This window comes from Gorilla gorilla, chromosome 14 (assembly GCF_029281585.2).
Source record: "Gorilla gorilla gorilla isolate KB3781 chromosome 14, NHGRI_mGorGor1-v2.1_pri, whole genome shotgun sequence".
NCBI lineage: Eukaryota > Metazoa > Chordata > Mammalia > Primates > Hominidae > Gorilla > Gorilla gorilla.
In genome coordinates this window covers 65,417,413-65,430,604 of record NC_073238.2, presented here as the reverse complement: position 1 = coordinate 65,430,604, position 13,192 = coordinate 65,417,413, and the positions used below count along the sequence as shown (strand labels likewise).

The 13,192-nt window shown below is 38.7% G+C and overlaps 1 protein-coding gene across 2 annotated transcripts in view; it reads right to left on the bottom strand.

Annotated features, from left to right (window-relative positions):
- RNASEH2B (ribonuclease H2 subunit B) overlaps nt 1-13,192 on the bottom strand; it is a 66,228-nt gene that overhangs the window by 45,682 nt on the left and 7,354 nt on the right. For both annotated transcript variants that reach the window (XM_004054529.4, XM_004054528.3), the window contains exon 2: nt 83-154. In XM_004054529.4, coding sequence (XP_004054577.1) covers nt 83-154 — 72 coding nt within the window. The remainder of the gene's footprint in view (nt 1-82; nt 155-13,192) is intronic.

Here is a 13,192-nt window from a genome sequence, read left to right as displayed (position 1 = left end):
GCAAGGACACAAAGACATAAAAGTGTATATACTCATTAGCCACAACATTTAAGAACATTCAAATTATGAGACGAGAACTTACCTGAACAGGGGTTAACCAGTTTTACAAACATTAGCCCATTTTTCATCTTCTTTGAAGCATCTTTTAAATATTCTGAAAATAAACCGTGAATATCTAAAATTAAAACACACAGCTGCTTTGTTGCTCACCTTACTTTACCCTGTTTTCCTTTCTTCTACTTATATGACTTTTGTAAGATTTTTAACTCAATTTATTACTTACAAATGTTGTGATCTTGAGCAAATTACCAATTTCTCTGCAAGTTGCAGTTGAATTTCAGGTAGTTTAAATGTATTTCTATGAGGAATGATGAGAAGCAGGGGTCTAGAATCAGAAGGCCTGGGTGATAATCTTGGCTTAGCCACTTGGACAGCTTTGTCACCTTGGGCAAGGGTCTTAATCTCCTGTCTCAAATGCCATTTATAAACTGACAATAATAGTATACTTGTTTTTCAAAGTATCAAATTAGCCAATCTACTGAAAACATTAATGTAATCAGGCAAATAGAAACATGAAATAAATGATAGCTATTATTATGAGTATTATCATTTGTAATTGTTACTATTATGAAGTACAGCATTGTAAACATATTTACCTGAAACCTATATTTTTTACACAACTATCCTTTGCCTAATTTCCCAGTGGGATATTTGGCTTTTTTTTTTTTACTACTTTGTGAGGTATCTTTATATACTAAGGATATCGACTATGTTTTTAATCCTGCTCATAATGATTTTTGCCATATAAAAGATATAAAATCTTCATGTAATCATATTGATCTTTTTCATTATGGTTGTATCCTTTGTATCACACTTAGACCTTTTCTTAAGATTATGTGAATTGCCTATATTTTCATTTAATATTTAGAAATTATATTTTTAACCTATCTGGACTATATCTGGGTATAAGATATTAAGAGGAAATCCAATTTAAATATTTTTTTCGAGAAGTTAACCAGTTGTACCAAAACCATCAAGTTTTTATCACATAGATTAAAACATAAAGACCATGACAATTTTATTGGTAACACTCTTCATATATTTTGAGTGGCATATTCATAGAACTCTTAAAATGTTCCTATTACCAAAAAGAACAATGGGGCTCTGATTAGTAAGGGGGCATAGCAACAATTTACCAAAAGAGCAAAAGAGAAAGAATGAAAGAAGGGAGATTTTACTCTCTTTTATTTTTCTATGGCCCCCACTCCCTTTACTCTACTTCAGATCTTCATAAGCTTAAATAGAGCAGACATATTTTAGAAGTTGGCTTACCCATGAATGGTTAAAATACGACCATTTTTTCTTAAACTAATAGTGACATTAAGTATCTACAGAAAAAAAAAATTGAGATTTCTACTTTCCACCAAGATGGAATAACAGGAATTCAGTTAACCCTCTGAAACAACAACAACAACAAAAACCCACAAAACACCAGACAAAACATATGAAACAACTATTCTCAAGGCACTGCACACAAGCCATGCAGGACCGTAGTCCCCGACAGATGGTAAACAAATGAGATGAGCCCTATGATTGCCCAGCTTACTGCTTTAAAAGAGTTTCCAGGCCACAGTGCAGAAAGGGAGAACCCAGTAAAGCCTAGCTGACTCGCTGAATTGAAGAGATGATGCTAAGAATTCCAGAGACACCAAGGTGGTTAGGGTTCACAGGTCAGCACACAGGAAAGGAGAGGGCTAAAAAGAAACAAGACCCCAGAGATCTGCAGAGGGTCCTACTTAAGTAGGATCAGTGCATGCATGTGATGAAACTACCCAAAAGCCAGGAGAAAACCCATCTAAACAGATTCGAGGGAGCAGTACCTCATACGTCCTCAGGGTCTTGAATTGTGCCTACTCCCAGACAGACTGTAAAACCTCACAATTCATGGAGCTCTAGGCATAGTACTCAAAAGGGTCCTCAGTAGTAGGGAAGAGTCAGCCCTAACTATTTGCTGGACTGGTCCTACCAAACTAATTATAAAAGCAAGACCTAAAAGTATCCAATTCTTTCAAAGTAACTGTGTCCAAGAATGAAGTTCAAGGATATTTACAGAAATACAAAATACTCATCACCCAAAAGGACAAAATTCGCAATGTCTGCCATCTAATCAAATACTATCAGGCATTCAAAGAAACAGAAAAATATGGCCCATAATGAGTAAACAAAATCAATTACTGAAAGAGGGGTATTAATATACAAGATAATAGAATTGATAGACAAAGGCTTTAAAAACAACATTCCTCATGGACAAGTTAATTAGAGACATAGAAGATTGCAAAAAAAAATACCTAAATTGAATTTCTAAAGATGAAAAATACACTGGATAAAATTAATGCTGAAGAAAAGATTAATGAACTTGAAGACACAGTAATAGAAACTATCTAAAATGGGAACACAGAGAAAAAAATTGAAGAAAAAAGAGTATTAGTAAACTAAGGGACAACTTTATGCATTTTAATATATGTATAACTGGAGTTTCCAAAAGGAGAAGAGGGAACAAAAAAAACTTGAAGAAAGTAAGTCTGAAACGTTCCAAATTTGATGAAAACTACAAATCCAAGAAGCTCAATGAACTCAAAGCATAAGAAACAGGAATAAAACTATACATCACAATAATACTTTGAAATCAGTAATAAAAAGAAAATCTTGGCTGGGCATGGTGGTGCATGCCTGCACTCCAGCACTTTGGGAGACCAAGGTGGACAGATTGCTTGAGCCCAGGAGTTCAAGACAAGCCTGGGCAATGGGGTGAAACCCTGTCTCTACAAAAAATACACGTGTGGTGGCACGTGCCCGTAGTCCCAGCTACTCGGGAGGCTAAGGTGGGAGGATCACTTGAGCCCAGGAGGTTAAAGCTGCAGTGAGCTGTGACTGCACCACTGTACTCCAGCCTGGGTGACAGACTGAGACTCTTTCTCTAAAAAAAACACTGTTATTGTTCAATTGTCTATATCTCCCTTCAGTTCTGTCAGTTTTTGGTTCATGTAATTTGGGGCTCTGTCATTGGGTGCATGTATGTTATAATTATGATATCTTCCCAATAGACTGTTATGTGTCTAGTAATAATTTTTATCATAAAGTTGATTTCATGTGATATTAGTATTGCCACTCCAGCTCTCCTTCAGTTACTGTTTGTATTGTATATCTTTTCCCATTCACTTATTTTCAAACTATTTTTGTTGTTAAATTTAAAGTGTGTGTAAGTGTGTCTAGTAGATAGGATATAATTGGGTCAGGAGTTTTCCTCCCTCCATTCTGAGAATCTCTGCCTTTTAACAGAAGTGCTTAGTGCATTTATATTTAATATAATTATGGATAAGGTAGGATAAGGTAGGATTTACATCTGCCATTTAGCTCTGTTTTCTGTATGTCATATTCCTCTGGATTCCCCTATTACTGTCTTATTTTGAGTTAAATAGATGTTTTCTAGGGTACCATTTTTGATACCTTGTTGTTTCTTTTATTTAAAGGAGTTATTTTCTTAGTGGTTATCCTGGGAATTACAATTAGTATCTTAACTCACAATGTAGTTCAGATTAATATTAACTGAGTTTCAAGAGTAGTAAGTTTTCTGCACATATTCCTTTTCCTCTCCTCTCCTTTGTGCTACTGTCATACAAATTACATCTTTACATATTATAAGCCTGTTAACACAGTTCATAATTATTGCTTTATGTAGTTATCTATCACCCAAAAGAGTTACAAAAATATATTTGTGCTTTTATGTTTATTTCTGTTTATCTTTACTAGTGCTCTTTATTCTTCTTGTGGATTCAAGTTATCATCTAGCGCCTTATCCTTTCAATCTGAAGGACTCCCTTCATAATTTTTGTGGGACAGGTCTGCTAGTGACACATTCTTTTTTCCTTTATCTGAGAATGTCTTGGTTCCTTCCTAATTTTTGAAAGGTAATTTTGACAGATATAGAATTCTTTGTTGAGACTCTCTTTATTTCAGCACCTTAAATATGTCATCCCACTCACTTCCAGCCACCATGGCTTCTAATGAGAAGTCAGCTGTTAATTTTATTGAGGATCCCTTTTATTTGATGAGTCATTTTTCTTTTACTGCTTTCAAGATTGTCTTTTCACAGTTTGACTATGACACACACAGGTATGGATCTCCTTGAGTTTATCCTATTTAGAGTTTCCTGCACTCACTAGTTGTGCAGACAAGTATTTTTTAAATCAAATTTGGGAAGTATTTGGCTATTATTTCTTCAAATATTCCTCTTCCACCCCTCTCTTCTCATCTGGGATTCCCATAATGCATATAATAGTAGGCTTGATGGTGTCCTACAGGTCTCTGGGACTAGGTTCAGGTTCAGTTTTCTTTATTCTTTTTATTTATGTTCCTCACCCCGGATAATCTCAATTGGCCTGTCTTTGAGTTTTCTAATTCTTTCCTCTGCCAGCTCAAATCTGCTGCTGAGCTCACGAGTGAATTTTTCATTTGTTATTATACTTTTCAAATCCAGACTTTAGATCCTTTTACAATTTCTCTATTGATATTCTCTACCTGGTGAAACTTCATTGTCATACTTTCCTTTCATTCTTTAGATATGGTGTTCTTTAGTTCTTTGACTATGTTGATAGTAGCTGAATAAAATCTTTGTAGAATAAATCCAACATCTCAGCCCCTTCAGAGACAGTTTCTATTGACTACTTTCCCTATTGTGTATGGGTCATACTGTCTTGTTTGTGTATGTATGTCTCATGCTTTTTGTTAAAAAAAACAAAACAAAACTGAGCACTTCAGATAATAAATGTGGCAATTCTGGAAATCAGACTCTCCTCTCCCAACTCCCCAGGATTTGTTGTTGCTGTTTTTTGTAGTTATTGCAGTTGTTGCTGTTTGTTTGTTTAGTGACTTTTCTGGACTAATTCTGTAAAGTCTGTATTTCTTGTGGTGTGCAGCCACTGATGTCTCTGTTTAGTTAGCTTAGTGGTTAGCTGATGCTGTGAACCAATAAGTGATCTAATCTTTGCTGAAGGGTCCTGTGTGTGTGTGTCGAGGCATACCTTCAACAGTTGGGCACTTTAATCTTCTGCCTTAGCTTGTATTTATTGCCTTCTCTGGACCTCATACTCAGTCAGAGGTGAGACACTGAGGCCCTCTCAGGTCCTTCTGAGCATGCCCATAGCCCTGCATATGTGTGTAGCCTTCTAATCCTCTAGGAATATGTCAAGAGTTTTTTAAAAGCCTCTTATGGACATCTTGTTCCTCATATCTTACCCGTAAGATTTTGGCCAGGTTTTTATCTGCGCAACTGGTATTGACCCCTCAGAAGCTACGATGTTAAACGATTGTCACTGATTGTTTTTGACAAATACCCTGAAGATAGGGCTCTGTGGGAACAGAGCAAGCTCTGAGCTCCAAGGTAGGTCAGATAACAACTATGCCCTGCAAATGAGACTTTTCCAAGGAGCTGTGAGAAAAGTCAAATAGGGACAATGCTCTGGGAATGGGACTTCTTGAGGATCTTCCATCCAGGCCTATCTTAGCCAATGGTTGAAGGCTGTTGGTTTTTACAAGTACCGTGTTTGCAAGACTGCTGGTTTTCAAGGCTATTGCAGAGCTAAGGAGAGGAAATGGGAGTAGTTCAAGTTACAATCCCACAAACCCTGCTGTTCCTAATAAGATTCAGAAGATTTTCTTGAATAAACACTTCTCAAACTATTGGAAGCCTTTGGCTAATCTCAGGGGTTCTGAAAAAGTTGCTTTTTGCTATCTTTGCTAGTGTTTTCATTGCTTTTATGGGAGGGTGGATTTACCCTCACTGAACTTTGAAGACTTAGTATGAGAAGAAGGGCTCATTTACTATAATATTTCTGATAAATTCCTTAGTCTATACCTGGTATTAGGCACACAAAATTACTTGTAACTATAAATTAACTCTATCAAAGTTAAAGAGTTTCCATTTACTCAGAAAATCCTGGGTCATTTCATGGACCAGCCTCTCACCCAACAGGTTTGGAGGCTCCACCCTTTTTCTAACTTCTGCTGTCTTTTACTTGCATCTAGCACAGGTGAAGAATAGCTAAATTAATTAGAGAAGAAAACCCTGCTTTTACAGCAACGGGAAAGAATTAGAAAAGAGAGAGGGAGTGTGAGGAAGGGTCATGATCTATAAACCTACTTTTAACTTATGTCTATTTCTTCAATGATGTCAGCATAGAAAGAACATTGGACCTAGAATCAGAAGGGTCCATACTCCAATCTCAGCTCCTCTCCTCACTCAGCAGTGTGACTCTGTGCAAGATACTCAACCTCTCTGTGGTTCGTTGTGTCATCTATAAAATGGGTATAATAATAATTTTACATGTTTCTGTTAGATTGAAATGAAATGTATGTGAAAGTGCCTAGAACACATAATAAATAATCAATTAACAATCAGTAACCCTTCCCTCAACTACGTGGAAAAAGTCGAGAACACGTAGGGAATAATAAGATCAAAATATAAAAGTCACGAAATCTAAGCACAGAGTTACATAATGGCTTAACAATTAGTCTTCCAAGAAAACATTAAATTAAAACCAGTGTATCTTGTTTAAAAGCCAGAACACAATGCATTTTATATGTAAAAATCAAGGCAATGTAAAGTACCCAGTAGTGTTTCTGGCACATGAGATATATTCAATAAACATAACATAAATGAATTGTTCAAGTTTAGAAAAAACTCAATAAAAAATTATAAAAGCAAGTTTTGATACTAAAAGAGCCAAATTTCACTTGTCTAGAAAATTGACTCATGTGAGACACCTTCTTCCAAAACTATGCTTCCAACTCTATTTTTAAAAGAGTAGCTATACACTTTGTCTTTTTTACTCTTTTCTCTCATCTAAGAGATGACATAAGTCATGCTGGCTAAAAAAGTATTTTCACAAAAAAAGAAAAAACTCAGACAACTGAGAAGCAGCTATCAGTCTTGCTGGCCATTTTAGGTTTAATAATATGTCAAACTTCCCAATTATCTCAAGCTCTGCCCCTGTGGTTCCTTAAAACTAACTGATTCCAGAGTAGTTATCTCATGGTCTCTATATTCTCTGTAAAGATTCAATTGTATGTCCCACCGGTCACCATTAACTCTGGTAGCAAATCTTCCATCTGCTGGGCTTCCACAGGCTAGGCATGGTGGCTCACACTTGTAATCCCAGTATTGTGAAATCAGGCTGAGGCGGGCAGATCACTTGAGGCCAGGAGTTAGAGACCAGCCTGGCCAACATGGTGAAACCCTGTCTCTACTAAAAATACAAAAATTAGCCGGGTGTGGTGGCACATGCCTGTAATCCCAGCTACTTGGGAGGCTGAGGCATGAGAATCGCTTGATAAGAATCACTTGAACCCAGGAGGCAGTTAGAGTGAGCCGAGATCACGCCACTGCACTCCAGCCTGGGCGACAGAGCAAGACTCTGTCAAAACAAAACAAAACAAAACAAAACACCCTCAACAAACAAGGAATCTCTGATTGCTACTTTCCTGACATCTGTACTTTAAAGAAAACATACCAGTGACAAAGAGACAATTGTGTCTAATGAATGTAAAATCAAAAATAACAGCTAATATGTATTGGCCATTTACGGTCTACAAGGCATTGTTTAAGTCCTCTATATTGGTCACATAATAAGTGCTATGTTAATTTCCACTTTTTTGGATGAAAAACCTGCCTGAAGGTCAGAGTGCAAGTCAACTATAGAGCCAGGATTTAAACTCAGTCAACTATTATCCAGAGCCAACGTTTTAAACTATAATACTGTAAAGAAACTCTTAATCTGAAGTCCCATACCTCTTAACTTAAAAAGCACAAACTGCAGCTTGGAAACACAATGATTCTGACATGACTATTCTCCTATGATATAAACATTTAAAATTTTCCCTCTCTTGTCCTGTCCTCCTCATCCTCAAAAACCAGCAGAGTCATCTAACCAGCTGCAGTCCAGCTACTGCAATCCAGCCAGTAGACCACACAGCCAGGGGGCAGAAGGAAGAGAAAGGAGGGAGAGCTGTGTATATTCTATACATAGCTGCATATACTTCTCCCCACCACCCCCAGATATCTGTGACATTATAATGCTGAAAAATTAGGTTACACAGCATGTATTAATGCACAGACTTAACCATTCCATATTTTTTAAAGTTAGCCACAAAGTATTGTATAAGCCAAAATGGTACATGACTTTTCATCTACAGACTATATAGTACAGGTTGTTGTACAATTGGTATGAAGTTATTTATCAGCAGGTTTTTCAAACTTGGCAGTTCTTTCTTATCCCTCTCTTGGTTAAGACAAGTTTTTTCACTGCATTTAAAGTTCAAAGACACAAGACAAGTGATTTTTGCCAATTGTTCTTATGACTTGGAAGCAATGGACACTTGTTCCTGAGCCTCTCTGATTTTTGGCACACAGGAGATAAACTCTGAGAAACATACACCCACTGTTACATGGAGGAGAAAGTACAGACATCAAAGCACCATTTACTTTATTTTTAGATATCATATCAAGGCTATTCAGGTTTCTTAAGAAGATCCAATAGAAAAAAGAAAAAGAGAGATGAGATTATCACTCTCATGCTTATGCAATACGATGTCCTAAATAGGTTCCAGTTCATTTTCTTTAGACTTCAGCCATCAGAATATATTCAGACCCTCCCCCTCCCCCTGCCCCGGCACCCTCCTGCCTGTTTGCCAGATACTTCCTTGGAAACACTTTGGTAGGACACAAATACAATGCATGCAAGACAAATCAGCATAATTTTCAAGTAACTTGCAGCTTCCAGGAACACTAATTTCAGAAATAACTATATGCCTTCACTTCCCAAAACATTAGCACTGCTGTCAAAGAGATCTGGGTCATTTTCCTGGCTTTGAAGCTCTTTGTTTCTTCAAAGACTACAAGAGGCAAACCAAGAAAGCAAGAGAGACATGCACCAGGAAAATTATGTGATTACTGAAGTAATAGGTTCCTCTAAGTGTAACTTTCTTTTGAAGCTTTGGAGAAAAAAATAAAAATTAGAGGCCGGGCGCGGTGGCTCATGCCTGTAATCCCAGCACTTTGGGAGGCCGAGGCGGGCGGATCACGACGTCAGGAGATTGAGACCATCCTGGTTAACACAGTGAAACCCCGTCTCTACTAAAAATACAAAAAATTAGCTGGGCATGGTGGCGGGTGCCTGTAGTCCCAGCTACTCGGGAGGCTGAGGCAGGAGAATGGCGTGAACCTGGGAGGTGGAGCTTGCAGTGAGCCGAGATCGTGCCACTGCACTCCAGCCTGGGCGACAGAGCGAGACTCCGTCTCTAAATAAATAAATAAATAAATATAAAAATTAGAAACTAGCCTTCAGCAGGACCGTAGAAGACAAAATCTCCATTCTTTCAGGGCTGTCCCTATCAACAACCATGTTTCTAGGAACAGCCTGTGCACTGGAGAAGAAGCTAGTAAAAAAATTCAGGTTCACAGCCAACTCAGAGCCACAAAGACCAGCAAACATACTGAGATGGAGCATGGATGGAGCATGAACTATGTGGGAAGCAGGAAAAATTGTGGAGTGCTAGAAAAGACAGACCTGATTGGGGTGACTGAGAGCAACCAGGTTTGGTTCCAGGGAAGGAGGTATGTCTGGTCCCCAGTCATCAAACTGAGAGCAGTTTGAGACCAGCCTTTCCTGGTCCTCTGGCCTCTCCCACAGTGGTGAGGTATCATTATTCAGTCAGCAGAGTGGCCTCTGGCACATGCAGGAGTCCTGGAAAAGGACTTGAGAGAGCTGACAGTCTCTGCCACTGGATTTCTATTGTATGTTGACAGATTATTTGACTTCTCTGAGTCTTGGTTTCCTGATATGCAAAATGGTGATAATAAAGCTTGCCTTAACTGCTTCCCAAGGTCATCAAGAGGGTCAAATACAATTATATGAAAGTGTTTTGCAAAGTTATAACAGCTAGAAGTTGCAGGCCTAGAAGCTGGGCTTTCTAAAAATTACACAAACTTTGACTAAATGAAGGCAAGTACAAGTTACAACTAGAACCCAATTCTCCATACAAATAAACCTCTGCTATATCTATATACAAGCCAGTCAAACAGACTACCAGCAACTGAGAAACCCCTAATGTTGGCCATAGGCAAGACAGCTCATGAGTGGCTGAGGTTTCTGGCCAGACCTCAGAGTCCCACTGGTGAAACGACGTGGTAGCTAGTTCCTCTGCTGTCTATCCTGTACCCTTTCCTTCTTCCAGAAAAGCACTCTTTAGCCTCAAGTGCCCACTTTGTCCTCCTCCTCTCCCACCTTGTGCTTACAGCCTGCCCCTCCCTGGCTACAATAGGTGGTGGAGGGTGGGACTGCATGTGACCACAGCAGGACCAGTCAGAAGGCTGTTTTGAAAGGTTTCAAACTGGAACTAAGAGGAGAGACCCCTCCCAGCAGACACTGGGGGATCTGCAGCTTGGGAATCACGTGAAACCAGTTTTCCACTAAATGGAGGAAGTCAGTTTGAGAAGAGGAAGTTAACACTCAGAGAGGCAGAAACCCTGGACTCCTGCTGCTGCAACACCCTAGGGCCAGATGTCCTATGCTCTCCACCACGCCACCACCCCTGCTCCTTCCTGGGAAGATGTGAACCTGCTAAGGAACTCCCAAAGAAGTTCATGTCTGATTTTGTAACACACAACCCAGGTGCACTGACCCCACATTAAAAAATGGCAATTTCCATACTAAGGCAGACTCACAGGCTATTCAAACCAGTATCCGGTTTCAGGAAAGCACACCAAGGGATGTTTGCAGGAGGCTATGGTTGTCCTCAAAAATGTAACCTGCTTTGAATGACTTTTGAAACATCCTAGTTTGCCATTGGGTCCAATACAGCTCTGTAAATGTATCTTTACCTCTTTTGCACCTATTTGTATTTTCAATCTTTATCCATTTTCAAAGATAACCCATTCCAAATATGTACTGTCTACTGTCTGAAGCAATAAGTATTACACCTCTTCAATGTTCAAAGCCTAAAATACAAATTCTCTTTGTCAACTTGTTTCATATCACTGTGTAAGTTTCTGTCCTTATCAAAATTAAGAGGAAAAAAACAGCCCCTACCTCTATTAAATCAACTGAACTGTCTTTCTCCAATTTTATGTAGAACAGCACCATATAAACTTTTATGTAACCCCAATCTCCCTGAGTGTTTTAGTGTTACATTAAATAAGTAGTAAGGGTAAACAATGAAATAAAGGCAAAAATAGAAAAATAAGAAAAAAAAATTTAAGAAGATTGGAATTCATTTTGTAATGTAAACAGCATGAAAAAACTGGAAAGAAATATTTCCAAAATTTTTATTTTGGGTGAGGATGATGGACAAATTATTTTATTCTTTATTTTTTTCCCCATATTACTAGAATTTCTATACTGGGTAAGTATTATTATTCTAATCATTTAAAGTTATCAAAAAAAAAAAAAAACCACTGTGAGAAAAACGTGTAAATGTAGAGTTAACTGGTCAAAAGAAGGTTAAAAGGCAACAACAATAACAAAAAATCTTTAAAAACAATCAGGCAAAGGTAGCCAATCATGCAGGAGAGCCTTACCAAATGTTGAGACCTAGGCCCTCGGAGGAGTAAGCCAGCCTCCAGCTTAGTTGTTTCGGGGACAGATAATGAAACAGGGACTAGAACATGCAGCCCCAAATCCCTTACATCCCCTTGCCACGGGGTGGCCCATTCTGCTTTAGCAAACAGTCATCCTTAGACAAGGAAGTCACAAAGGTAGCTCTGAACAAAGGCCTGGAAATCCTACGTGACATGCTCTACTGTTTGGAGGTTGTGCTCTGAAGCTGAAGGCTGAGGTGCCCACACTGAGAAGCGAAATGGCCACTCAGGGAAAACACACTTGGACTCTCTCTAGCTCCTGGCATGTATTAGGTGTTCAATACATATTTATATAAAAATGGCACTTAAATGAATAATCATGATGAAATGTGTAGGTGGTCAAAGAGGTACCACGAACCTGGGCAGTAACAAGAGGAGAGACCCATGGGAAGGCTTCCTGGTAGAGGTGATACTTGAGCTGGGTTTAAAGGATAAGTAGGAATTTGCCAGGTAGATAAAGTGAAGAGCAAGCAGGATTCCAGGCAGACACAAAGTCAAGACGGAGAAGCTGAGCTGGAGCAAATGGCTTAGCTTTGTGGAAAATAAAGTTGAATGGAACCTTGAGGAAAGGGCAGAATTTGGATAGAAGTAGAAGGGGAGGAAAAAGCAGAATAAGCAAAGACATTGCAGGAAGAAATGGAATGTGAGACTTTTATTCGTTCAGTAAATATTTATTGAAATATCTACTCTGTCCCAGGCCCAGGGCTAAAAGCTTGAGGTGTAAGAAAGCTTATGAGTAACTCAAACCACAGATAACAACCCCATGAGACTGGTACTGTTCTCCCCACTGTGAAGATGACAAAAGCGAGGCTTTATAGTGAGGAGGTAAACCACCCAATGACACAGAGCTAATAAATAGCATAAATCTAGCTTTTAAGTCTGTGTTATTATAGCCAGGCTTTGGAGCACACTGACTGAGTTGTTTGTTTTTTAAAATCACAGTTAAAGCTCAGAGGATGTGGGAGAATCCATGCAGTCCCTATTCTGTTATTCAAATAAAAAATCATGAACACTGCTTGCTTTCCTTTTATGAATTTTTTTCTGACCTGGAGGATAAATATGTGGGAGTCATGAGTTCTTACTTATAAATGTCCCAAGTATTTTGGAACAGTTACTAAAGGGACAAGATCAGACTCTGGAAACAGCCTGATTACACCAACTGGCAACTGAAGTCCATCCACTTCAGAACGTGCTCAGATAGCAAGGGGAGCGGATCCAGTGGCCACCTGAGAAAGGTCAGTCGGGTCCCACCGAAAAACATTTTGCAAAAACAAAGCCAGACTGAGATTCGTGTGGAAAATGTTAAACACGCTCTATGCTGGAAAACTCTGAGACTCCTACATTGCTGACTGCCTGCAGTAGACTATTCGGTAAATGACACATCTTCCAAAATGCTGAGCTTAATTATTCCGAGGTTGTCTAAAATCAGCACTTGAATTGGCCAGGTTCTCTATCATGTGCCAAGTGAAGTTCATCTCTTCTGAAAATAAGGAAGCTTTC